This window comes from Dermacentor silvarum, chromosome 4 (genome assembly GCF_013339745.2).
Source record: "Dermacentor silvarum isolate Dsil-2018 chromosome 4, BIME_Dsil_1.4, whole genome shotgun sequence".
Lineage (NCBI taxonomy): Eukaryota > Metazoa > Arthropoda > Arachnida > Ixodida > Ixodidae > Dermacentor > Dermacentor silvarum.
Window position 1 is genome coordinate 61,018,206 of NC_051157.2, and position 27,892 is coordinate 61,046,097.

Here is a 27,892-nt window from a genome sequence, read left to right on the forward strand (position 1 = left end):
AAGCGCTTCTGAAAGGTGTACGTACGTTACCTACGGTACGTTCGAAACCAACGCCACCTGCTGTTTGAAACTGACCGCTAGGGGAAGAATCGGCGCTGGTGTCGCGGGTGGTAACTTGAGGTTGGCTCGTGTCTGTACCATGCGGTTCCCGCTTTTTCATGCCTTTGGCAGTGCCGCAAAAGAGAATTTCCTTCATTTGTTAGCATAGGTGGCACTGAAAAGGAGTGTTTTCCTGCTACTGGCTGTCACTGCAGCGTTCATCGTGGTCTCGCATATGATAGTGTAGCGTATACTGGAGCACTACGTTTTGCTCTTGTATACAAAGCTGATTTGTAAGGGTGACTTATTGGGCTGGTCGGTGATTCATCTTAGTAAGCGAACAGTGCAGAGCCCGACAAAGACATTTTAGCCACGTTTACATTCTTGTCGGCCTTTGCACTGCTCGATTAATACTAAGATGATACCTAGCCTTGTTCTATGGTTTAGGGGTTGATGGATTGATTCATGGGGTTTAGCGTTCCAAGACAATACTGGAGTGATGGGAGACGCCGTAATGAAGGACTCCGAATTAATTTTGACCACCTGGGTTTCTCTAACGTGGACCTAAATCTAAGTACACGTGTGATATGACATCATTCACACGTGTGATATGACATTTTGCCCGCATCGAGATTCATATGCTGTGGCTGGGAATCGAACCCGCGACCTGGTGTTCAACAGCAGAACGCCATAGCCACCGCGACTGGTTGCCTCATCCAATGGCACTTTCGAGCACTAGCGTAGTTCGCGGTCTCCGGTACACGCCTGTGCGCTATCGCTTGTTTGTTATGCTTCTAGGACGCAGTTAAATGACTGCTGGTTATTTATCGCTATAGGTGTATTAGCCACTGGAAATGTTCTAAGGGAGTTTCTTGGACTGGTGGAATGTGGAAACGTTTACTGAAAAAATTTTAGAGCGCAGCTCTTAGGCGCCCGTTCCTGCGTTCAGCGTCGGTCTCAGCGTAACCGGCAGTACGAACGAACGCGCGCAGCGCATCGGAGAATAAAAGACGACAGCGGAGAGAGGGCGAGGAGGAAAGCGGAGGATGAGGGTATGGCGAAAAGGTGAGGAGAAAAGCGCAGTACCGCACGCATGGAGGAAGGAAAAAAATGTCACAGTTTCGCCCTAAGGGCGAAGCGATGAATGCGATAGCAACACAGCAATGTCATACGAAGTAAGGTGAGCGGCTTTGGTAGCAATTTGAATTGTAGTAAACATGAGCTGGATTAAGTAAGCAGGTGTGCTGCGGCGTACTTTAAGTAGACCGACATGAAGAGAGACTCGATGACCACGAGAAGGCGCGTGTGAAACGGTGGTGTTGATGAGAAGCGCTTACCGTGGGCAGCGCGTGCGAAGGGACACACCTGTAGTGCTGCACTGCCGATCTGGGCAGCATTGCATGTGTAGCGTGCGTTGGAAAATGTGGCCCGACTATTACTAACTGAATGAACAAGCGTGGTGTGAGCGCGCACAAACAAACATGAATAGATTACACTGAATGACTGCAGCCAACGACTGTCAAAACGCTGGCAGCGGGCGAAGGTACGTGCGGTCTATCGCTTCAACGGAAACTGAGCGGCGAATGCGCATAAAGGTCAGAGCCGTGTGGAGATAAGAGACGGTGCGGTCGAACGAACGACGAGCGCGGTTGTTGGCAGCGTAGAAGTGCGCCCCCCCCCCCCCCCCCCCCGCTCCTTCCGGCGCTGGCTTCCCGCTTCCTTGCTTGCGCGTGGGAGAGATAAGAGACTGTGCGGACGAGCGACGAGCGCGGTTGTTGACAGAGAAGTGCCCCCCCTGCTCCCTCCGGCGCTGGCTTTCCGCTTCCTTGCTTGCGCGTGGGAGATTGAGTGCGTTCGCTCTCCGTGATAGCGCGCGTCCCCGCACGCTGCCTCTGGGGCATACGGCGCGCGGCGAAGATTTTATCTATACGGAACCTCACGGCGACGGCGACGCCGACGGCAGAAATCCGGTTGAAGTGTCCATATAATTGCTATCGCAATAAAAGGCATGGGCTTGTAGTTATCTCTACGTGTATGAATGCGAAAGCATTGCGACGGCCTCGTTCGCGTACTTGCGTGGACCTCCAGATGAACCGGGCGCAGCTAGCGACTGAGAAGTCGAAGGTTCGTCCATCGGAGCGCACGACATAACTCACCGAAATCACCTCACCGACTGGCAGCGCCGCGACGCTATTCTAGACCGCGCCGGTGGCGCGGTCTGCCTCTGTGACCAGGCAATGCCTCCTTTACTAGATGCCCGCTGCGTTGCTCGCTTTCCCATTGGGGCGGCGGTTCCCTTAGTTCAGCATAAATTCCGCGAGGCAGCGCTCGTTGCCTTTTAAACTTCCGGCGGCGGCGGCAGCGGTGGTCGAAGACTTCCGCTGGAGCTTCGATAGCGCCTGCCGACTCCGAGACGGTAACAGATGCTATGGTAATCTCAGAGGCCGCAGCACGTGATCTAAGTTGCAGACGTGCACCACAAGCGGCGCTCGTTGCCTTTTCGCGGAGAAGAGAAAAGGGAGAGGGCACGGAACCGGGTTTACCGGACCACGCGACAGGCATCTAGTAAAGGAGGCATTGGACCAGGTGACTTGTTCGTCCATCGTAGTCACTCCTCTCTCATTGGCAGAAGCTCACGTGGCGTCGCGTGCACTTCCATCATTGGAAGCATCACCTGGCACATTGTCTCTGTGACCACGTGACTTTTCGCACCATCTCCGACAACACCACCGCATTTTCCTCTTCATGAGCCATATTGGGGGCGAGCTCCACCATTGGAAACGCTGTCGCCTCTGTCGGCGTGACGTGGTATGAGGGATTACGTGCGGATCACTGGGCGCGTCGGCTGCTTCGGAAGCGCCGAAGCGAGCTGAAAATGACAGTTTAAAATCCAAGCTGCTCTGCGGTTCTGATTAAGTGGGGAGGCTTTCCCACTTCAGGTGTCTGCTTTACCGCACTTGAAAACACTTTAATAGGCAGTGGCTGTCTTTGAAGGCGTCCGACGTGGCAGGCTACTGCTCGGTGCCGCAGTGCCGGACGTACGCAACGGAACTCGGTGTCAGCCTTCACACGTACCCGCGGGACAAAAAGCTGCGTGAAGCTTGGATGGCGAAACTTAGAACCGGCAAACAGCCATCGGCTACAACTCGAATGTGCAGCAAGCATTTCCGCGAGGAAGATTTCTGCTAGGGCGTCGGGGCTGTGATGTTCGGTGAGTAGCAGAAAGCACGTACTCAGGACCGCGCGCGCTGCCAGGCTAATGTCATGAAGCTTTGGTCTATGAACTTGTAGATACTAGATGCTGGTAAGTTCACTGGAATAGAAAGATAACGGTAAGAAGCACATTAAAAAAGGCATATTATTATGTTTGTGTTAGCACCAAACAGTGAGTACTGTATTAAGAAAAAGAAGCGGGAAATTGCTCGCTGAGAAGACCGATAAACATACACTGCGACGCAACTTGAGAAATAATGATATTGAAACGTCCGAAATTTAGAAGAAAAGAAGAAAACAAATTAGCGTAGCTTGTACTGGAGGCGCAATGCTAAAGAGACAGCGGAGCTGATGGGCACCTAGCTAGTCCTGGCTTTTGGGCTAGGCTAAGCACTACCAAGTCATCCCCAGCATTTTCTGGAATTTATTGCGAAGCGCGACCTCTCCTTCGGGAGTACGAACTATCTTGGGGCGTCCCGTGGCTTCTACTGATCGAGCGCCGCCGCGCACACGCTTACCTCAAGGTCAGCGCATGAGCAGATCCAATCGTTATCAAGGCGCATGCGCAGATCTCGGCGCGGTGGCGGAAACCGATTGCGTGCAGTGTCTCCGAGCTGCTGCCGACGCCGCCCGCGTTTCCCCGGCGCGAACGCGAGAAACTGGGAAACGCGGCCGGCGTCGGCAGCAAGCGAGCTTTCACAGCTCTGCTTGATTTCTTTGAATCCACGACACTTTACACGCGGCTTTAGGCCCCGTTTTGCTTCTTCTTCTTCTTCTTCTTCCCCTCTTCAGGGTCATACCGCTCTCCTCTTTTCACTCCTCACTCTTTAACTCCCATTATCCCTTCCCCGTGCAGTGCTGTTGAGGTGACCTCATATCGAGAGACAGTTACAGCGCTGCACTTTTATCTTCATCCTCATTTAAAAGTCACTTACTACTACAGCAGCTCTGCGCGTTGCCTCGTTGGTGCTGCTACAATTTCTTTCTCTACCTCGCTCTCATTTTCTCTTTCCCTCTCCCGAGCATTGTGCGCGCTGCGCGCATGCTCTCCTTCCCTCTCCTTAACGTCCCATGTCAACGCAACTTGTGCACGGCACGGAGAGGAGGCGAGGCACACGCCGCTCCGCGAGGTGGTTGCTAGGCAACACAGTGACGTCATAGCTCGGCGAGGTTTAGCGGCAGCAGGCGGCACTTTTTACGGTTAACTAGAACAGCTTCGCTTTTAAAAAACGATTGGATCGTTGCGACGGCGCATATATATCACAAGTCGCAGGCGTCGAATTCAGTAGTTATAACGAAATTATTGTTGAACAGCTCCGACAGCGTCTACGCAACAATAGTTGATTGTGTACTGTCAAATGCTCATATGCTGCGGCCTAAAGCTCACGGCGCGCTGCAAAAACACGCTCGCAGTGTGTTTTTGCATGCAGGCATGCATGCAGACGCACAGTCGGTCGCTGCCAACCCGTGCGATCGCTGCTTCATTCTGTTATGCTCCATTTGGTTATACTGAGCCCACTATAAGAACATATTTCACATAGCTTGCTCTCGGCGATTGCCTACCTTTCACGCAAGAAGCCGGTTCGGGGGACTCCATCGCGGCGACCGCGCGCAGTGGACATTCACTGTACGTATTAGGTAAAGACGGAGCGTGTGTAAACCATTTTGTGCTTTCTGTTTGCTCATGATTATTACTGTCAGTAAAAGATTAGCGTAGCTTGCACTGGAGGCGCAATCCTAAAGAGAGAGCGGAGCTGATGGGCACCTAGCTAGTCCTGGCTTTTGGGCTAGGCTAAGCACTACCAAGTCATCCCCAGCATTTTCCGGAATTTATTCATTATTGATCGATTATCGATTAGCTATTGATTGGCTATCGATTGATTATCATAAGGTATTGACCACGTATTTGGGCTAGGCTAAGCACTACCAAATCATCCCCAGCATTTTCCGGAATTTATTGATTATTGATAGATTATCAATTAGCGATTGATTGGCTATCGATTAGCTATCGCAAGTTATTGGCCGCGTATTTGAGCTAGGCTAAGCAATACCAAGTCATCCCCAGCATTTCCCAGAATTTATTGATTATTTGTCGATTATCGATTCGCTATCGATTGGCATGGTTGCAGTGCATGCGGCAGGCATTGCCAAATCCTGACAGGGAGCTTACCACTGTCGTTGAAAAGAAAAGTGTACAATCATTGCATTCTATCGGTGCTAACATATGGAGCAGAGACTTGGAGGTTAACAAAGAAGCTCGAGAGTAAGTTAAGGACCGCACAACGAGCGATGGAACGAAAAACGTTAGGCCTAACGTTAAGAGACAGGAAGAGAGCGGTGGGGATTAGAGAACAAATGGGGATAGCCGATACTCTAGTTGACATTAAGTGGAGCTGGGCAGGCCATGTAATGCGTAGGATGGATAACCGGTGGACCATTAGAGTTACAGAATGGATACCAAGAGAAGGGAAGCGCAGTCGAGGACTGGCAGAAAACTAGGTGGGGTGATGAAGTTAGGAAATTTGCAGGCGCAAGTTGGAATCAGCTAGCGCAAGACAAGGGTAATTGGAGATCACAGGGAGAGGCCTTCGTCATGCAGTGGACATAAATATAGGCTGATGATGATGACTTAACCACATCCTATATACAGACATGGTGGCGTCGGATTGTAATTTGAATGTACGAGAAAACAATTCTGTTACTGGGAAACTCAAACACAAACCCCTTTTCCAGCATTTATACCACACCACCACGGAGCGCTCGGGTAATTTACTTGCGAAAATGCTATCCAGATGGCGCTCGCATCCTCGGCAGGTTGGGACTTCGCCTGCCTAATGCGTTCTGGACACGCGCGCGCGTCGGGGAAATAGCAAACAATTAGTAAAATAATAAAAAAAGGTGCTAGGGCCTTCACATTTTATTATAAGACGACTTATATTGCCCCTGGAAGAACGTGTTTCTAGCAATGCATTTGTGTTAAAAGTGAAGCCGACTTTAAGGGGGTCGGTGTAAGCTTGGTCTTTGTAAGCTGGCTTTCGCACATTCTGTGTTGCGGTTAAGCCCACTGAAACAAAAATGCTATGCGAACGGGGCCCGATAACGATATCGCGTTCCAACTCTTAAAGGCGAAGCTTAAGCGTCCTCCAATATTTTGTTATGGTGGTGTGTGCTCATGCGTGTGCTACCCTGTAGGTCTCGTACCGTGACGAAGGCGTCAGTTGTGCAGGATTGCGTTAGTCTCCGTGTTTCGCTCCGCCGTGTTATCTATATACCATGCTCTTACCGGATATTGTCGTGGCCAGGTGGGAACGGAAGTAAAAAGCGTGAAACGAGTGCGCTTGCAACACCGTACACCACGTACCGAGCCACGGGATGATCTGGGAATCTATTTGCCGTCTTCGGTGGATTCATGCTAACGTGTCATCACATAGTGAAACCACTGTGCTTCAGGATATGCGCGATAAGCGCCTTGCAGGTCAGTGACAGCTGTGCAGTGTTCCTGCTTCTGACAGCGGACGATGCACTTGTGGCACGTAAAACAGTCACGTGGAAGGATGGGCAAGAAGCGGCTGGTGTGAGTAATTAAGGGACGAACCCTCCTTACCGCAGATATATCTGTGTGCTCGAGGGGCGCAGGGAAGGGAAGTTTGGTGGATGTGGTGCGAGAGCGAACAAGGCTTGACAGAAGAACGTACGCCTGCGCTCACACCAAACTGCTGATTGTCACACGTAGGCCCGGCCAACGCGCTACCCGCACGCATGCGCGCGTACTATTCAGCACCGCGCGGGGGATACCACAGAACTTAGTTTCCGTGCATTTTCGCCTGCCGTAAGAACGTGTAACGCCGTTCTCCTCTGCTGGCCTCTTCGTCGGCGCGCTGTGGCTCCTCAACTCGGTGCGCGGCCGCCTGAAACTTGTTCAATAAAGAAAAACGTTTCCTATGAAGCCACAAGCAGTGCCTGTTTGTTTTTCATAAACTACCGATGACGCTCCGCGGTGGCTTAGCGGCTATGGTGTTGCGCTGCTAAGTACGAGGTCGCGCGATGGAATCCCGGCCGCGACGGCCGCATTTCAATGGGGGCGAATTAATATGCAAGAACGCCCGTCGCGTGCAATGGGGGAACGTTAAAGAACCCTTGGTGGTCAAAATTTATCTGGAATCCCCCACTACGGCGTGCCTCATAGTAAAATCGTGTTTTTGGCACGTAGAACCCCTTAATGAAATTAATTTTTCAATAAAATAACAGTTTCTTATATTGAGCTTTAATGAAAACACTCGTTCAGTTATGACACTATTGTCGAAGGGTTAAGCCTACAGGATGGTGACAGATTTATTGAATGAAGAAATTGTTGCAAGCAACTGAGTACTTACGTTTTCGTTCGTCATTTTCACAGTGCACGGTAAAGCAGACAGGCAACAAAAGGCTTAATGAAAAACCAACATTTTTTTTTATTCAGAAGTTAGTTAACAAAAGTTGCACACTTCTCATACAGATAAAAAAAAGTTGTGTGTGTTTCATTTCAAAGCGTTCGCTCGCTGTCTCACTCACATCAAATATCTTTGCTGTGTGAAAAAGTCAGAGGTATATATAGAAACGAGAAGAAAAAGAAAAACACATTTGACCCTTTTGGCCTACGGACTTCTCACAGCCATTGGTACTCGTCAACGTTTAGCAATGTTCTCCTGATTCGTATTGCATTAACATATAAAGCAGCTTTCGTCATAAAATGATGGCTCATGCGCCTCGTGGGACACAAAGTTTGCACTTTTTTCTATAAGGATGGTACCAATAAGGACTCTTTCAAACGAGGCAGTCTTAGGCACTTCAATACTTTATACCCAAAATGTTTAGCGTGCTTAACGCGCCGGCACTGGAAAGTGCGTTCTTCGCCGGAAAGCACGACGTTGAACGCAGCCTTGTACTGCGATAGCGCCCTATACTGTCACTGGTACACTATGAAGCCCGTTGACCTCCTAAGGGGTGTCGCATATAAATATCATAGACGAGGGAGGGAGGAGACTGGGAAGTATTTACAAAGGCAGGTGCTGCCGAAGGAGAAAGAAAAAGCTTGTACGCTTGCGTTCTACATGTGCAACGTAAAAAAAGTGATAGAAAAGAAACAAATTTCTTGGCAATCGATTGGTCCTCGCAGTGTCGGTAGTCCTCACCGATGAGGATAGTATGACGCCAGGTTCCTTACATTCGGCTGCTGTTCTTTAGCTCCCATGTCACACCAGTGGCTACCTTCAGACTGCAGCCTTACTCTAGCAGAAAACTGGTTCTGTCTTTGCGTTCAGCCCTCTTTCTGTGATCTCCCTGCCTCTGGTCGAAATGCAGTGAACGTTGGCGCTTTTGAACGAAGTAGTTGTGGAGGGCTCGATGGATGGTGTCCAAGGGAGGAGTCATGGAGTGTGGCTCTGCGACCTTTGTCCATTTCGCTTTTTCTTGATCTCAGGTAAAAGTGGAACCTCGCGCCATCATGAGGGCATTGTATGACATTTTAAGTTAGTGAGCTCACGCTCTCTGAAGCTTGCTCAAACCGCTCTGGAAATCGGTAAGACATAACTGAAGCGATTGTAATCACCTATGAGCCGAACTATCGCCTGCTCGCTGACCCAAGAAATCTTATCTCACGTGCGTGCTACGCTGCGATGCACTCAGCTGCTATGGCACAGGTGAACTTTTATTTCTGGCGAATTCTGTTTTGCCATATTTTCTGCGAGAAGCACAAGTTATGAACCAAAAGCTGTGCTGACCTGAGAGCATCAATGACCAAGCATTAAGCGGCTAAGCTATTCCAAAGAACTCGTTCAAAGCAACTAGGCATCACTTTGCAGATGTGGCTCTCGTAGCAAGAAGGATTTACAGGCATAAACGGGACTATATTTCGTATCATATGTGTGTGGTAATCCACTGAGGCTGTTCTTCAAAAGTGTTCATCTAGTATGACCAGTACTAAAGTCACTGCAGCGGTAGACAAGGTGAATTAAAGAAAACGAAATGGGACAAAGGAAGGAGTCTACTCCAAGGCACCCTTGAAAACGAGAGACCTCATTACAGAGTAACAGCAGACCGTATTTCCTGCCCTGATAGAATTCCGCCATGGCCTTGATGCTATCGGATGCAGCTGCGTGAAGCTGTTGAGCCATGACAGCAACTTCACGGGCTGCTATTGGCCTTTGTTGCTACGTAATCACGAATCGGCGTCTCGTATAACTGGGAAGTTCTATGAGTCTGACATTCCTATTCTGAGGCCTTGCTCTGGACAATTCGCCGCCTGCGGATTCTAGAATGATGCTTTGCTGACTGGCTCTGTGGACGCGAAATGGCGGACTTCGCCTGTGGCGAGTTCTAGCCTATAGGGCCACCGTTACGACATCCGGAACAAGTGTACCATAACCGCACTTTGCTTACTGTCGGCTACGTCTCGTCTGCACATGCGCGCCATGGCACTGCGCCTGTTCAGCGCACCGGTAGGGCCTTACACCAGTACTTTTGACAGGACCGGGCTCCCATCTCTTACCGGCATGTGAAGCTCCGACAGCACGGCTGCGTACGCGCAGGTCGCCACCAGTACGGGTTACGTATGCGTAGTTGTCTCGTTCGCCGGAGCAATCCATAAGGGTATAACTGCACTACAGCGCCGTTTCGCTAAAGAGTGAGGCGGTAACCCAGCCGGAAGGCAGGCATAGGATGCGCACGAGCGTGCGTCGACCGACTTAATCATGACGTATGAGCTGCCCTGTCGTCCTCGTCGCCGAAAGTGCGCAGTCGGGAACCGTATGTACAAAAGAGAGGCCGTAGGTGGCCATTTGTGTGGCGGTCCGCCGTACACGGGCGGCGAAGGTACGCGAGCATTTCGAAGAGAGAAGGGTGGAATGTTAAGGCTGAGGTTACCGCTTGTCTTAACTCGTTAGCGCGGCGCTAACTTATCGCGCCTTGTCTTGTCGAAGCAGTAGCTTTGCTAAAATTTCCGATTGCTCAGTGCGGCTTCGCTGTTAATACAACAGGGCTGCGTATCATTATGTCCACTTTAAGCGAATCTTTTTAGAAATTTGGCCATTGTTACCCGAATCGACCACCTTCTTTCTTGACAGGCAGAGCACATGCGAACACTCCATGATAATGCGCGTCGTGGAGCTCGCAGCACTCCGACTGGACATTTTACAACTGGACATTTCAGTTAGCTGTGCTATTTTTCATCGTATTTAGACGGAAGCGTATGGTTGCTATGGCTGCTTGCTCCGTTAATTCACCTGCGAATCTTGCATGTGCATTTGTGCAAACCTAGCAATATCTTTAAAAAATTCTATTATGCTTTGCGGGTATACGCCGCCTGTTAGGTGCTCTCGCGAAGTCAAATTCACGAGCCAAAAATAAGAAAAAAAAACGAGATGTAACGATTTAGCTATGTTTTTGAAGCAGTCAGAAATACCAATACGTGTATACTTGTATCGCGTTACTCATAGAAAGTACGATTGATGCGAAAGCAATACTGGCGGCAAGAAATGTTTATCGTAGTGTGTCCGCATTTCTCAAGGAATGCTCCACTCTGTTTTAAAAACGCTATGGCACTAAAGAAAACGTTATTAAAAGATACAAGCTGCGCGTTTTTTAAAGATGATACATTAAGTACACCGCTTCCGCTAATACAGCTTCATGACTCCCTGCAAAGTTGCGCCACGAAAGCAATGTGTCTGACATCGTGTTTCTCGTTAACCTCGTGCAGCGCAGCAGAGTTCGAGTCTTATTACAAAGCACACTCTGTCGTTACCTCTGTACATCCTAAAAAAAAAAAATGCTTGGCGCTCTGAATCCAAGCGTCTTTAAAAACTGCAGAGCACTACTAAGCTGCGAGATGTCGCATCCTCTGGCTTCATGAAGAATTGCAACGCTTTGCTCGGGGACGTTCTAAGCAAACAAACATTGGTGTCACCCGTTACACTGCCGCAATAGAACACTGCTGATGCTTCTGCAAAGTGGGTCACTGTGCAGCGCACATGATCGACACTAAACATGTAATGGCTGCTGATGCCGACTCTACAGCATGGTGCATGATAACGCGTGATAACGCAGAGCATCACGGCGACAGTGACTTGCCTGAGCGCCTTATATTGGCTGACAGTCGCTGCAAGTCGTGTCTGACAGTGTTCTCGTTCTCCTTGCTTCTTTGTGCGGCAGAGGATGCGACAATAGATTATCCCGCTGTTCTTTTTCTCGCGCAGTTTGCTCTCGGTAAAAAACGTGGTATTGTGTTAAGGTGTCAGGGGTTATTTCTTTAGGTACGACGTGTCTTTCCACTTGCTGAAGTCCATCTTGGGCAGGACGTCGTGCTGGGCGCAGCTGATCCTCGGGTTGCTGGAATTAGGGAAGACAGAAAAGGGGGAAACAAGCTTAAGTCATCATTCGTAAGCCGCATATACAATTCAGTATAGTCTATAATATGTGTTGAACAAGCACTAATTGTGCCTAACGTCAGTTCTCATCTGTTTACTGCAACGCAGAGTGCCAGCACATCACTTCACGAATGCTGCCCTTCAATCGGGCAATATTTATGCTTTGGCTGTATTTTTCCTTTTTTTTAAATGTAAACTATTGTCGTTCCTTACGTGTCCGTTCCAAATTCAGTGGAGATCATAATTCAAGAGATTGGTTGATTTTTTTATTAATTAATTCATATATTCTATAATTCCAAGGCTACAGCTGTACTGTTTGTCACAGCACGCCTGTATGAAGGCTCCAGATTCAGTTCGACCACTTTGTTTAACGTGTGCCAAAATCTCAATACGTTAGTGCTTTATCATGTAGCATCCATAGAAACGCAGCCGCTGCGGCCTGGAGCAGAGCACAGCAACTCATGCTCACTTGCAGGAAACGAATGCAGCACACACAAGTGTGTTCTTACAACTCAACGCAGTCAGTGAAACGCTTGTACGTCTGAATCAGTCGTATGATTCTTTGCGCTCTACTGTCTGTACGAGCTTAAGTGTTTTCCGGCATCAGTCAACAGACCCAGACGAAACTAAGCTTTACATGCAACAGAACTCCATAACCGCTATCGCATCGTGGAAGATGTATCAAATTCAACAATTTTCGTTGATGAGCAGCCGAGACGTGTCAACAAATATTTAATGTGCTTTAAGTTGCCATTCGATTGTGAATTCGTTGCTGCTTCGTCATCGCCTAAGTAAGAGGAGCCCTATTTGACAACATGACCGACAGCTGGGCGTGTTAATGGTCGTTCTTGTTGAGGATTCCAGTCTGTCAACCTGTAACTTTCCTTGTATGTGGCTGATGTCTACAATATGAACAGTTAGACAACTTAATTCTCTGGCGTTTAGGTGTCATTATGTCTGCGGGTGCGCAATTTTAATCTTAGATATGTCAATGAAAGATAAAATCAACTTACTTCACGGGATCCACCTTGAGGAGAGCGCTAAACTGAACGTCGAACATGTCGTCGGCGTTGTCGCAAATGAACCGGGCCAGCCGCATCTTCCGTATCTCCTCCAGTTGCTCTGCAAGAAGAAACAATAGTAACACGTCAGCACCAAATTTCCCAGTTGGCTCGGCCAGGTCGGAGGCTGATAGGTCCATGCACCACTGTGGCATCTCCGCCCATCAGCTCAGAAAGGCACACGCGTGCTTCTTCGATCTCTGAAAGCAACCGACTTGAGTTCTAGAAACGGCGCTCCTCCTCCTTCCGTAGTGTTTAGACGCAACCAAGGACGGTAAAAAAGTCAGGACGGGAAAGAGCGTCAGCACGGCTGACGCTCTTTCCTGTCCACATCCTCCTGTGCGTGGGATTGATCTATACTCATGTCTTCTCTCTCTGTTTCCCTGCCCCACACCCTCCGAACGTGTAGGGTAGCAAACTGGATAACGTCTAGTTAACCTCTCTGTCTTTCCTTCTCACCCCCTCCCCCCCCTTCCCCCCCACCCACGTCTCTTTCTCTTCCAGGTGGGAACATGTTGTCCGGATAGTTAGTCTACCCGTAGCTATAGCCCAACTACAGCATCCCCAAAAAGTGGCAGTCTGCGCTCGACTTGTCAGTGTGGTCTTCTTGCACTTCACTCGCACATTTATTGTTCCGAGCTTCCCGCTTCATCAGCTCCTGACTTTACTGTACGACTAAGTTCCAGGCCATTATTCACAGATAGAATATGTTCACCTATAATACTACAACGTACTACTCGTCTTCATTTCTCCGAAAGAACACCCCCCCCCCCCCCTGCCCCTCGCCCCTTCTCCTTCCCCTGGAAACGATACAAGGCGCTCTGCGCCAACCTTTCCTTCCTCATGACGAACCACTTAGTAGTAGCACAGTCGCACACTCACCTAACGTGAAGGACGACGGCCATCCGGCGTTCTCGTACCAGAAGCGGTCGCCGCGCCTAATGTTGGCGAACTGCTCGCCGATCAGGCAGGCGAACGTGGGTCCCGTCACAGCGCCCGGCAGTCCGTACTCGGACACGCCCGCACTCCACAGGTCGATGTCGTCCACGTGCCTGTCAGGGGCGCAGCATAAGTTTCAAACGCGTGTCTCTCACTGGCTACTCGTTTACGCTTTCTGAGAATGTTCGAATGCATATTTGATGTAGCGGTGAACGTTATGCTGCCGGGCCAAATACGGCCAGAGCACTCTCGACATTTCGCCATTCTTGCAATGGTTCGATTTGAATGAAAATTGACTTTGACGTAACAATATAGGCGTAGATGAATAGAAGCACATGGTAGTGCTATATTAGGAGTTATTGGTAGCAAGCTCGTAGATCGGCGTTGATTTTGCACTGCTAACTCTGCCTTTCAATGTGTCTGCCTAGATGCGCGCTGTCTGCATTTAGCTTGAATAGTTGTATTTACTTATTATTATTATTCTATATGAAAACACACATACAATGCACAGAGAGGGAAATAGGGGAGTAGGCTCGCAACTGCCACCGAGATGGACACAAAACCCGCCTGCTCTTTAGGAAGGAGAGAATAGAAAAGGCACTTGTATAGCAGTATTTTGTCCTCACACATTATTGACGCACCGATACCAAAAAATAAGTTCCACGGAATAATTTGTTTTTAAATTCAACTGTATAGATCTTCAGAGCACGGTGTTAAGCAACAAACTTAGAGATGAATCAACGGCACGCAAGAATTAATGGTAAGCTGCAATAGTAATCGCATTTTTTTAATGCTTTGTCTTGAGCGAACAAAGGTAGGAATTCACAGAATTCGCGCCTATGACGCTTGGAAGAACAAAGAGAGCGGAGAATGGGAACGGCGCCTAGCAAATGACCATTTATAATGGGCTCCTTGTGCACCTTAAACACACAGTCGTAATGACGGATGCGTGCGTGCGTGAGTGCGTGGGCATGTGTGTTCGTGTCTACGAATTGCGATAACGCGCGCGCGTTTTGGCAGCGGTGACATCGTGGGCGACCGCAATTAACCTCGCGCGCAGCGGCACCTGGGCGCATTTCTCGAGGTGACCCCAATGCGAGCGGAATCCCACGCGTTTGCGACAGCTGACAACGGATGAATTTGAGAGGGAAGGAGCTGGCAAAGTCAGTGCGCGCAGATTGATCTTTTTTTTTTTTTCTTTCGGTACATTTATGCCTGTATATGATTTATAGCAAGGCCACTGGCGTATGAAGGAGAAACATAAAGCGGCGAGCTCATTGTTGTGATGCCCATGCCTATCTTTTTGCTGTCCTAAAGCTATATACACTCAGCGAAGAACTTCAACAATGCGTGCTGATTAAAGCGTGCAAAGTTTTCTAAGAACAGGTAAAACTCGAGGTGCACCAATTAAGGACAAAAGTGGGACTTAAGCGAGGAAATAATGGATTTGATTAGCACAAGCTAAGCTCTTTCACGAAGCCACCGAGTGTATTGGTGATTCTGGTTACCAAAATTTCTGAGAAGCTTAACTGGTCACTTTTGTCGAGAAGCAGTGCTGTCTTCTATTTTCGAGAGCCTAGGTGCAGTGTCGAGTGGTGAAGCGTTTATAAATGTGGTTCTAAAACGGAAATAACGGTACTAGTCGTTTGTATTTCTATGTATTTGTTGACATTTCCATGCATTTGTTGTAGCAGCGATTTTCACTTAAATGCTTGCCTTTTGAAGCCTCTGTTCCCACGTAACGTTAAGCCGGGTCTTTTCTGTATGGCGTGTTTACCATCTATTTCAAGCGCACCAAGCCGCTACGGTGCCAAAGTCGCCAGCACTCGTATCAAAACCGCCAACAGAGGCATAATTGAGAGCTGATTGTTGTTTTACTCCCCGATAGTCTGAACTAACCAACATGGCGGACGCCATGTTATAGAAACGGAGACGTGTGGCCGCCCATGCTGATGCCGCTGTTAATTGAAAGGCTTTACTCTGTCACGGTTCTCGACATTCTCCTTTGCCAGCTCCCTGAGCGTGACAGCTTGACGAGCGACGTCTGCCATTATCTTAAGGGTGGCTTTGGCTTGTGAGGAAGCCAGTTCGTAGAATTTCGCTTTAATTTAGGCCCGTAGGGACCTGTGGTCGAATTAAAAAAAAGTTTTTCGTTAGATATGTGCTCTTTGTCATTGGCCAGCCACTTTCGCTAATATGTTCCTTATCAAGATTGGCTGCCATACGCTCTAACGAAAAGTTGTAGCGTAAGATATATTTTTGTGAATGCGCATCTTGTTCCGTACGTGCAGGATGATGGTTCGAATCCGCTCTCAATCCTGCCGCAGTTCTTTTCTCCTGAGTCTTCGCGTATGCCTTATATTCTTCTATTCGCTCATTCAAATTTGCTCTGAAGCTCATCTCACGTCTTCCATGGGATCTTTAATCGAATCACACCTTGCGCCGTTCGCAAGTGTGTGTACGGTATATGCATGACGTGCGAATTCTGATTGCGCTGCTGGCGGTATTCGACATTTTTTCTAGTTACGCCGCTGGGGGGATTCTCTATGACGTTTTCGTCGCGTTGACGATTCAGCGCAGGCGCGGAGCAAAGCGAGAACAAAATCGCATACTTGTAGATCTGCGCGTATCGGTGGATGGTCTTGTTGGGCAGGTATCCGATAAGGTCCGAGAAGTCCCTTGCCCTGGGCAGGCCACAGTACTCTCTGAAGTCGTTGTAGCCGGGAATTCCAGTCTCACGACCTCGCTGAATGTTCAGCGAGACCAAGTCCATGCCGAAGCCGTCACCGGGCACCTCGAACAAGTGGTTGGTCACCTGCGCCGCGGAGCGACAACGGGGAGCAACGGAATGTGAAGATTAGGCAATTTATCATCGCGACGAGACTGTGCGTCTCGTCATGACGAACACATGCCATATTAGGTAGGATCAACTTCGGTAAGAAAAAAATGGAAGCTTCCGGCACGGCAAATTAGTTGCTATGAGTTAAGTGTTTATGTGACAGAAGCCTTATATATATATATATATATATATATATATATATATATATATATATCTTTAACAATGTATGAAACGCCAGCAATAGAAGTGATGATTGGAGAAACACTGAAGAGTTAGTTCTGTTAATCCACGCAGACGCATTTTGCAGCCGAGCTCCGGTCCGCATCGTAATCTATAGCTTTCGATGGCTTTTAGTTTAATAGACCCCCCCCCCCCCCCCTCTCAGAAAAAAAGTCTCTCTCTCTCTCTCTCTCTCTCTATATATATATATATATATATATATATATATATATATATATATATATATATAATTGGCGCATCTGCAGCTAACGACAGCTGTTTAAATACAATCTCAGTGGCCTGGGTGAGCTTCCTGGCGTGTAGTAGCAGAGCCGCGACTACCGATGTACGCTGCAGCTGATCTGCCAAGTTTTCCAGGTTGGTCCACCGAGCTTTTGTCGTACCGAATAAAAAATATTGATTGGTTTGGTGTTGGCGGAGCTTTAATAATACTGGATTGTAATTTGCAACCATCGATCGAGTAATGACGTAACCAGCAAATTATACAGATTATTCTTTTGTGCTTTACATTTAAGGGTGTTGCGCTAAATTAACGAAACTTAAATTCGACGCGTTGTTCCTCACAGTGCAGCAAAATTGTGCTCGCGCGTGGCAGACATCTGCGTTATTTGTGGAAACAACTACACGACGCGTACGAAGGCTTGCTACATTGCGCTGCGGTTGTTTCTTATGCAGATAAATGCCTGATCACGCATACTGATCCTGATCATGATCCTGAGTCCTGATCACGCATGGACATACCCAACATCGTTGAGTCTGATGTCATTGTGAATACCAGCTATATTAGTAAACCCTTTTCTCCCGATGTTACTTCGCTAAACGAGGTTCGAATGTAGTGCGAAATAGCTGGCTCGTCGGCCTCCATCTGCGACAAAGCTTTTATTCCAATCCATTTTTCTGTATTGTTTTTTTGAATTACGCTATAACATCTGAGTGTCTCCCCGCGTACAGTCGTGCTAGGCTATACCTTTCGCAGCATTCGTGACGCGAATACTTCCCTGATGGAAGTCTTGACATTTTATTAGAACGAACGTAGGTACTATGACACGCTTCATCTGCGATGCAAAGGGCAGGAGTGAAAGTCTAATTAAACGTGCCGTAACACAATAACATCCACGAAAAAGAAAGTAAAATGGTAAGCTTCACAGATGTATGGCTAGTCACACTACGGATACTGTGAGCTTAACCTAACGCGTCTTAATAAATACCTTATATATTTGTGGAAACTGATCTGAAAGTAACCTAATTACCTTCATTGCGGTGTAGCATTTAGTGAAGGCTAAGAACCGAACAGGTAACATGGGTATGAAGCGAGCTGTAACATGTTTAGCGATGGATACGGAGTGAAAATTTACGTAGCAAAAGCGTATAGGCACGAAGGTATTCACTAGTGCGAGACAGCGGGCCCTATTTTTGCGTCATTCGCGCATTCATAGGTCCTTTGAATGTCGATGTTCATAAAATTATCTGAAGCTGGTAAATCTTGTGCCAAAACGTACCTCAGTCGTGATCTCGGGGTCCATTCTATTAGACTGCTGGTCGACAAGACCAAGAGCGAAGGAGTCGACGACGCCGGGCTTGTACAGGTCGTAGGGCTGACGCAGCAGCTTAGACAGACGAATGGCCTCTGTTAAAAGAAATATAATAATAAAGATTAAAAATAAAGGCGAGCTTACTGCGTGCGGCTTAGCGGTCTTGTAGTCAGTGCAACAATGTTAGCCAGCGCACGGCAGCCGTCGGCTTTTCATGTGATATACGTCCCGAGACAAGGATAACGGGTGGCCATTATCGCATCTGCTCAGTCAAAAGGTGAAGCTAAGTTATCTAAATTGCAAGTTCAAAGCGTACCAGAAGCAATCAATGCAAAGCTCGCGAGAAGTTTTGTGACATTTGATCTACCCCTTTCCTCCTCCCACATACTAAAAAAAAAAAAAAAAACACTGGCGATGTAGCGGTAAATGCTAGAGAAATGTGTTAGCATTACGTCGCACGTCCTTGAGGTTCCGGTTCCATGATTTAAACCGAGTTCACCACATTGCACAAGGTTGTCCAGGAACTCACTCGACAGACGTCCTGCGCTCCGAGGAGCGAAGTGCAACTCACGGTGGTCCGGAGCCGTCAGTTGCACTATACGGGGTGATAATTTTTAAGTTTTCCGGAATTTTTAAACATCGCCTGTTGCAGATAACATAATTTTGGTCCTTGAGCTGGATTATTCAGAGCGAGGCGGACATAGCGTGCACGATAAAGTGAAACACGTATTAAAGTAATTAAACATTATCTAATTAACTTCATAATTTATCACTTTATGCCACATATTGCAAGTTACGAATTGTAGCCGGTGAGTTTGCAAGGCGTATCCACTTAGAATGAATTTCCAGAACGACACCAGTTCGGAGATATGCGCCATCGTCTCGAAACTATTGTTCTCGAATTTATGTCTTGAAACTGGTGTCACCCTGGAAATTAATTTAAAGCGGATACGTCTTGGCAAACTCACCGGCTACAATCCGTAAATTGAAGTATGAGCCGTAACGTAATTGAATAAGAATCAGTTAATTTTTGTTAATTTGTTGAATATGTGTTGCGATTGTTTGTGCCAGTAACGTCTGCCTTTTCGAATAGTCCAGCTCAGGAATAATAATTATGCAATCTTCTGCCGCAGGCGATTTTTGCCAATTCCGAAAAACGTAAAAATAATCACGCCATATATATATTACTACTCATGCTACCACATTATGAAAGTAGTCAATGCTCAGCGCACGTGTTACTTTTCCAACTATGTTGAGTTTCATCTGCCAAGCCTCGATTGCATTTTATGTCTCAATTAGATAATGAGACATTTAATTGTGGCAATGTACACCTCTGGCTATTCAATACATTTCTTCATACGGCAATGACGTTGGCTGAAAAGATGCCCGACAGTATAGTATCACGTAAGAAAGCAGAGGAAATTGCACCGCCGATCTTCTCGCTCCATTATTCTCGCTTTAGCCGCAGTCTCAATGACGTAGCCACAAGACATGTACTAAATATTAGCTATCCTCGCTTGTATAATTTGATTTATATTAAATTGGAATCTTTAGCTAAGCTTTTTTTTTTCTTCAAGTAGTCGTCATGTCTTTGTAATGCACCTGGGACCAGAAATTGGCGTGACCAGTCACTTAGATAAACGTAACACTGGCTCTACCGTGTACATTTTAAAGAAAAAGAGGATAAAGAAAACTCACCGAGCTTTTCGTGGAACTTGTTGTACCTCTCGGTGATGTCAGGCAGCAAACTGTGACCGAAACGGAAGGCAGCGGCCTGGAAGGCTTGCCTGATTCCAGCGTTCACCTTGGGACTGTAACCATCGTAGTAACCCTGCGCACATCATCGCATGGTTATTTGAAACTCATTTCAAGGTGACCTGCTGGAAACAAGGAGGACGCGCAGCATTCCGGAAGAATTTTGCCCATCGGGGTTCAACAAAACACTCTGCACGTCAGGTCATTCCTTTTTTTTTTATTTTCTAGACACCCCCAAGACAAGACTGCATCGTTCCAGCTTACTTAACTACTCTATGAACCGTCTTTACTGACACGTATAGCGGAATTATCGTTTTAGCAAAACTTTAGCCCACACTGAAATACCCAGGAAAGTGGACGGGGGTGCAGCGTATAGCACGTGTCATGCGGAGGTTGTAGGTTCGGCTCCCACTGCTGGCAAGATACTTTTTTCCACCTTATTATCTCTTTCTTATTTTACGAGGAGCGTCCAGAAAAGAAGTTCCTATTAACTTTAAATGAGGCACGAGCATCAAAAAAGAAAAGAAAAATGTTTGCCACTTTCCCACGAAAGCTTGAAAAACTATGGTGGCCGCTTCTGGTGCAGCACGTCAAGAAATTGCTGGGCCAGGAGGCATGAGCATATTAGGAGGCCCGGACTTGGGCTTTAGTTCCTTCGGGACTAATAAATGTTATTTCTCTCTCTGGATCTCTTTCTTTTGTGAGATAAAGTGAGCTTAATTCTTTTTCAGATGTGAGCAATCTTTTTTTTTTTTGAAATTTTGTTGTAGCGCAGCTCTAAATTTTGCTGCTGATGTCATGCTAACCTGCCGCCAGAGACTACAACCAATGTATCTCCGCCTCTATTTTACAGCACGCGAATTGATACATTTCCACGGTCATGTTGTTATTTAAAATGTGTAACATTATTATTATTATTATTATTATTATTATTATTATTATTATTATTATTATTATTATTATTATTATTATTATTATTTATATCATCATCATCAATCAATCATCATCATCATTATCGTCTTAGCATTTCGATTTAACCCCAAGATTTTGGAAAATCCCCTGATATGTATAGTGGTGAGTGTTAGCCATTTCTGCCGTAAGTGCCAGCAACAAATTCGGTAAACTGTCGCATCCCGCAATTAAATGTTTACTTACATAAAGATGGTCTGACGATGGACCCTCTATGCCATACATATAATGAAATTAGATCGACGAACCGCTTCTTCTTATCCTGCCGACGGTATTCAAGCAAGACAAAGAGGTGACTCTTTCGAAGCTCCACTTTGTCAGATTGCGCCAAGATTAAGCATTCCTGCGGTACTACTATCATTTGGGGGGACCTGCGGAAGGATGTTCGTTGCGCTGTATCCATTTTTTTAAGTGAAGAAACGTGAGAGTACCGTGATAATTTCAGTATGTTTAACTTTACTCTCTTCTGTGTTGACCGTTCATTTCACTGAAATGAATTGATTCGCGAAATTCTTTTTTATCGTGGTCTTTGATCTCTCATTCATTAATACCTCTTTAAGGATATTGCTACGGTTCATTTGTTGTTCCGTTTAGTCTACTCCTCAGTGGAGTACTATTCTTTCCCATTGCATACAAATATATATATATATTTGTTTGTTTGCTTTTACTCTGCTACCTGCCGCCAGATTGATGGCCTACGCCCTTTAGTGGTGTACGCGCCATAGGTGATGATTACTATAATCATTATCATCGTCGTAAATCGTATGACGCTGTCTTACGTGCTGCACGGGCGTAAGTCCGTACTTCTTGACCGCGTCGGGTCCCAGCACACTGGGCAGCCACTCGGTGAGCGTGAGGTGCTGGACCTCGGAGATGAGGATGTGGCGCGTCTCCTGGAAGAGCGTCTCGTCGTCCCAGTGTGGGTTCACCGTCTGCAGACCCTTGGCGATCTTGTTGTGCTCACGAAGCCAGAGCGTGTGCATCACCGTCAGTGACAACTGCTCGTTCACACGCTCGTCGCCTGCGTGTTGAAAAAAGAAAGCCGGTTGTACGATACGAGAGCCAGAGACAAATAAAGAGGGAAAGACAGGGAGGTTAACCAGAGGGGAAGATCCGGTTTGCTACCCTACGCTGGGCAGAGAGGGGAGGGGGAGGTAAAGTGATGGGAAAGTAGAGAGAGATAAAGAAAGGGAGCCCAGGTACACAGTCACATTCGGCCACTGTCACCGCATACTATGATGCGAGAGCGAGACGACTATTATACCTTTATAGGCTCTTACGATGTAATCCGATCGGCATTCGTGGCTCCTAGAGAGCTTTCCCACGATGCACTAGTATACGTTCCGATTATGAGAATTTAGAACTTGACAATTTTGTGTAATATGATTCTAGATACGCGAAGGGGAGCTTTGCGGAAAGGCGTAACATGATTCTTAACCTGTCGTCACCAAGCCAGTGTTCATTTTAATCGGCAGGTCCTGCGTTGTGGAGGACGAGTGACGTAAGGTGGGCGAATAGTGCTCGGCAGCTTTTCACTTCGTTGAACGATTTATCGAAGTCTGAAAGATACACATGAACAGAGAGCTAACATAGCACGAAATCTATCCTGGTTGCTTAAAATATCCGTGACACGTAGTTAGAATTCGCGTTTTTATCCGGTATTTGAATCCCTATTCATAAAGCACAATTAAAAAAAATGTTTGGGATATCTAGCGCCACTTTTCAGTTGTTCGCCGAATAGTTTGGACAAATCATTTGCAGTATCTGCTGTATTTGCTTGCAAAAGATAGGCTGAACAATGCCAACCAGAAATCAGTTCTTTCTTTGTGCGCCGTGGTACTCCCTCAATGCGACTGCCTTGTGCTGTTAAAAAAAAAAAGTGACCCTGCGCTTTAAATTGTTCAAGGGCAGCACAAATGCTTCATGGTCTTAGTTTTACAATGCGTTGAGGTGTATGAAGGGTATTCTCTGATAACCTGCCGCAATTATCTCGGGGCACAAGGCTTTCTGTTGCCATTCTTGCCTTACAGACAGCTGAGTGAAAACTTGCAAGGGATGCTGGAGATAAATCCACGTGCTACACGGTAACCTTGGGCTTAGCTCGGCAAGAGAATGATTAGGTCAAACTTTTCGCCTGCAACACATGTAAGATCGCTCACTTGGAATGGCGGCCACAGACATTGTACCGCTGTGGTTCGCTCGATCAGTGCGTTTGTGTGGTCATGCGCGTTTCTATTTCCCGCCTCCTTAGGTCAGGCTGCCATTGTTGGTACTGACAAGGCAATCTAAAGTTGGAACCCAGGTGCATTTGACGCGGTTACAAGGCCTTCATTTGTTTTCCTCTGTTGTTAAAACTTTGCAGGCTACTATAGCCTCACAACATGATGTTCTAGCTAGCTTCTTCGACATGTCACTGTGCTTTCCACGCCTAACCTTCGTGTGTCTCCTAATGTCGACGCCGTCTCATTTTAAATGCACTCGGCGCCGCTGTTGTCGGCGAGACCGTTGACATCAAAGGGCAAGCCGTCTCTATTAGGGCATTGTCCATGTCACCCGCCTTTCTCTGCATATATATATATATATATATATATATATATATATATATATATATATATATTAGCTGGTTCATTACGACTAAGGTGATGTCGGCGACGCGTAAAGTGTATCGCAGTGAGGCTTTGAGGTCGCTGATACGACGGGTTCAACGAGCAGACGTTGTCGACTTGACAAGCTCGAGGTCTGTACAACGCAGACGTGTCAGGCTCAAGGCGGAATGGCGTTCAGGACGGATCGCCAATACGCGGCGCCGTACGTTTGGAGCCGCCGCCGCCGCCGATCATGGTGGTTGCACACCCGCGCCCGTAGCGCGAATTAAGGAAGTGAAAGGAGCGATCGCTGCGGCGGCATTGTGCACTTGCCTGCGTCGAAGCAGTAGAGGTTCCTGGGCCTCGCCATGCAGCCAACGTCCGCCTCGACCGTCTTCATGGGCAGGAGGTCCTTGAGGCCCAAGTCTCGGTAAAGAGGAGTGGTCTTCATGCGTCCTTGTTTTGGGGGAGAGGGTAGACAACAAAAAAAAAAAAAAAAAGAAACGACACGAATCAGCGATACAAATCGGCGTTGGCGTTGTACAGCCGCATTCGTATTAGTAGCGGTGTCTTCGATTACGGTGTCCACCCCAGTTGCGGTTCGCGAGGTCGCGCAGTCGGGGGCCGTATAGCCCTCTATCATGGGCGTGCCAGCTTAGCGCGGCCGAAGCGCACACGAGACGTATACGTGCAACGACCTCGATCGGGGAGGGACACCTACCTCCGGAGAACTCGCGCAGTCGGCTGGCGACTTCCTGGGTGCTTCCGTACACGAAGCCGGCATCGATGTACGCCGAAATGATGTTCATCTGGGACCGCGGACCTGCAAGACAAAACGTCATTCAGATGTAGAAGTGCCTAATCTGGCACCAGTATGCACAAGGTTTACAAACAAGCCGACGAAAAACACAGAAGATACGGGTTTGTTTGATCGAACAACTTTGGTTGTATAGGCTACGCTGAGGTTAAAAGAAGTTCATTCGACCGCAAGCTTTCGACATATAATCCACCGATGACCCTTAGCTTTCGTCAGTGTTTCTTGAAACTGTAAGAAGGCTTCTTGGAACGTTTTCGTTTTGGCGCCACTTCATAACGTGCATATAGAAGCTATTAAACTTTGATTCAAAAACACGATTCGGTTGCCGTGGCTTCGGTGTAGCTGGTACCGGACTTCATCTCCTACAAGTCAAATAAATTGTGTCTCTAGATTTGAACAGGTTGTTTAACAGGCTGCGCTCAAAGCGTAGTGGTTGATATTCGACGCTCACCAAGGGTGCAGGATGGCCTGAGACCGGCGAGAACCCTGGCGAACTCCAGACACTTGCGGTTGAAGAACTTGTAGAAGGGGTCGTCGTGTGGCACATCGATGATCAAGCAGTTAGGATGCCTCTCCTCGGGCGTGTACTTACAGCACTCAATATCCTGGCGTTCCTCGTCTGAAACGATCGCACGCAAGAGTAGCAACACGTGAGTCTCTCGAGAAATACCAAAATTATATCTCACAGATATGCATAATATGGGCTGCTATGGTATGGTAGGCTTTATTTTGCTGTAATTCTTTTTTATCATTATCAGTTTATTTACCCGAAACGCCCACGGGGCATGATATATAAGAGAGTGGGTGTTCACTGTGCGTTTGGTACAGCAAACACGCAAAATTACTTGAGCGTAACAAATCTTACAATGGTGCAAATAATTTTGTACAATACAAAACATTACAATATAAGATAATGCTCGAATTAAGAACTCACTTTGTCATTTACAGTGGTAGAAAACAGCATAGAAACAACTGCACAATTGCATTTAAATATATAGGTAAAATGCGCGAGAAAAACAATAACGTGTAAACAAAACTTGCATGTAAACAGCAAGAGAAAGCATGACGCCAGTTAGAGTAGCGCATGCCATTGCACAGAGGTGAGAACAGTCATTAATGTTTGTGCGTTTATGTTTGCAGTCTTTTAGTCAGCGAGCGAAATTCGTTTTGTGCTTCTGGAAATTTACCTGCAATAATTATATCAGCTACTAACATCAGCAAATGATTACACTCCTGAATCGCCAAGTGGAGGAGGGAAAAACAGAGTAGGTCAGTGATAGCAGAAGGTTGGCGAACTTTGTCAGAATGATCGAAGCACGGAACGTTTTAATTCTGTTCACCCCTTATTGCTCGTGACCGGCTGATTCTGATGATCAGGTAGGCGGGGTGCCCACCTGACAAATCCACTTACAGATCACAGCAAAGGATATAACTCGAAAAAATAACCGCTACGTTATCGCGGTCACGAATACCTTTACATTCAATGTCAAGTTAGAAGCTCACAGCCATGTTCACGAAGCAACTTGCTAAGCTCTAACTGTCCAGCTGTTATCGTTGAGTTGCGGCGCTTATATTGCAGCGAATCTCTACGGTCCCTTTGCGACAAACCCACTAATAATTTATTTCGTCCCCTCTTCTAAGTGTTAGTTTTTTTTTGCGCATTCTAAAATGTCATTTTAATGCGAATGGCATTCTTGGCATTGTCAGACCAGTTTTCTTTACGGCTACCTAACCTAACCGAAAATATGGGCCGATAAAATAGTGCGGTCTGAAAATTTCTACGCAAACTTGGGTCACTGGTTATGTGGTATGTGCTCCTGCATATGTGCCACGTACTGTGGACGTGCCAATAGGGATGTGACACTTAGTATGTGACACTGTGTATCTGCCCCTCTTCAATGGACCTCTTCAACGTCAACATGGATGACTAGGTATTGGCCACTGGGCATGCGCGGACTTCGTGGCGGCAACGATGGATGGCGCAGCGTGCCCTGATGGAAGCGCGAGACACGTTTCGGCTATTCGCATACTTAGTCATCGTAGATGAGTTCTGCTCGAAACGGAGTAGCCGGGCGTGTACTGCGTTCCACCTGTCCACTTGGACCCCATTTAATTCTATCTACCTACACGAATTCTTACGCATGCGTGGTATCGACCTGTAGCGTGTCCTGTCAGTTAATTTCACTTGGCATACTTGCTTTGTTCACGCGTTAATTCGTTGCAAATGCTGTAATGCAGCTCGATCTTCGTCCATATGGTATGCATAGAATCAGAATGCTCCATTACAAACGCTTCGCAATTCACCAAGCTGCTTCCTTCATTTCTAAGCAGGCACCTTGTTCGAGAGATTCGCTTTCCATTCGAGGTGTAGAATCGTTTAATGATAAGTTTCTTTGGAATTTCTATCGCAAACCTCACACAGTCTCAACGCAACATCCGTTGGCCTGAATAGCTCTCGCTTTAGTTGCGTGTTTAAACGCCTGTAGACACTCGCGTGCACTCAGGAGGAAAGGAAGAGAAATCAATCGCCGGGAAATCGATGTTGGATGTCCGCCCCACTTTTATCTAGATCAGTTCCTCGAGGAAAAAGTTAGCCCCGCTGAACATGCCGTGGGAGCATATGCGGCAACAGGCCTATAATAAGCCAGAGGGAAGAGAGAGAGAGAGAAAAAAAAAAGGACGCTTCCCGAGTATAAGTCCAAAACACTTTCATAAACCTCTCTCTCACTTCGTAGCCTCGTGTACCTGAATAGACACATTTATTCATCTAATTGGCCAGATTACAAATCCTTGTGGTGGCGTTTCCCGCTATTTCTTGCACCTCGACACCCGTTCTGTGATTAGATCGAGGGGAACTATGCATTCCTTTCAAAAAAGAAAGGAAACGCATAATTTCTGATGGCGATAATAAATATCAGCCGCACTTCCATGGTTTTGGCCGAGATATTTTTAGACAATCCGCGGCATTTCATTTTTGTTTCTTTTGTTTTTGAGGGGGGGGGGGGGGGCTGGGGGTTGGCGTAGATTAGGGCAGTTCGTGCCTTATAAATAGACTTCTGGGGGATTAAAGATAGCAAGGCGTGGAATGCATAGTTGCGGTTGGTGTATTTTGATCAATTTTTTTTTTCACTTACGCGACTTGCCAAGTACGGTCGGAGGTAAACATGCTAAAATAGAAAGACGGTACACTTTTCACGTTACACGCGTGTGGTACTGCGGCATCGGAAGAGGTGCGACGTCATAGTGATGAAAATGTCATATTCTCTTCATCCTCATCTTCTGCACATTCTCTCTCTTTCCTATTGTTTTCTTTCCCCCTTATCTCTCGATGCTGAGTATAAGGCTAAAACAAAGTAGTTCAGGCCGAGCTCTCAGCTTTTATTTCATATTAAATATATTTCCTATCCCAAAGGAACCTCATCCCTGACAGCTTCTAACATAGTGGGCCTGTAGTAGATAAAGGTTACCGACCCCATCACATTCTGAACCTGCCTCCAAACGGCG

The 27,892-nt window shown here is 47.1% G+C and overlaps 1 protein-coding gene across 1 annotated transcript in view; it reads right to left on the reverse strand.

Annotated features, from left to right (window-relative positions):
* Positions 1-7,600: 7,600 nt before the first annotated feature.
* The window catches only part of LOC119448634 (peroxidase), a 177,238-nt gene continuing 156,946 nt past the window's right edge, over positions 7,601-27,892 (reverse strand). The window contains exons 6-15 of the mRNA XM_049665644.1: positions 24,840-25,007; positions 24,293-24,394; positions 23,905-24,027; positions 21,766-22,007; positions 19,961-20,093; positions 18,230-18,357; positions 16,264-16,466; positions 13,595-13,764; positions 12,665-12,773; positions 7,601-11,613 (exon numbers count right to left, since the gene is read on the reverse strand). Coding sequence (XP_049521601.1) covers positions 11,526-11,613; positions 12,665-12,773; positions 13,595-13,764; positions 16,264-16,466; positions 18,230-18,357; positions 19,961-20,093; positions 21,766-22,007; positions 23,905-24,027; positions 24,293-24,394; positions 24,840-25,007 — 1,466 coding nt within the window. The 3' untranslated portion in view covers positions 7,601-11,525. The remainder of the gene's footprint in view (positions 11,614-12,664; positions 12,774-13,594; positions 13,765-16,263; positions 16,467-18,229; positions 18,358-19,960; positions 20,094-21,765; positions 22,008-23,904; positions 24,028-24,292; positions 24,395-24,839; positions 25,008-27,892) is intronic.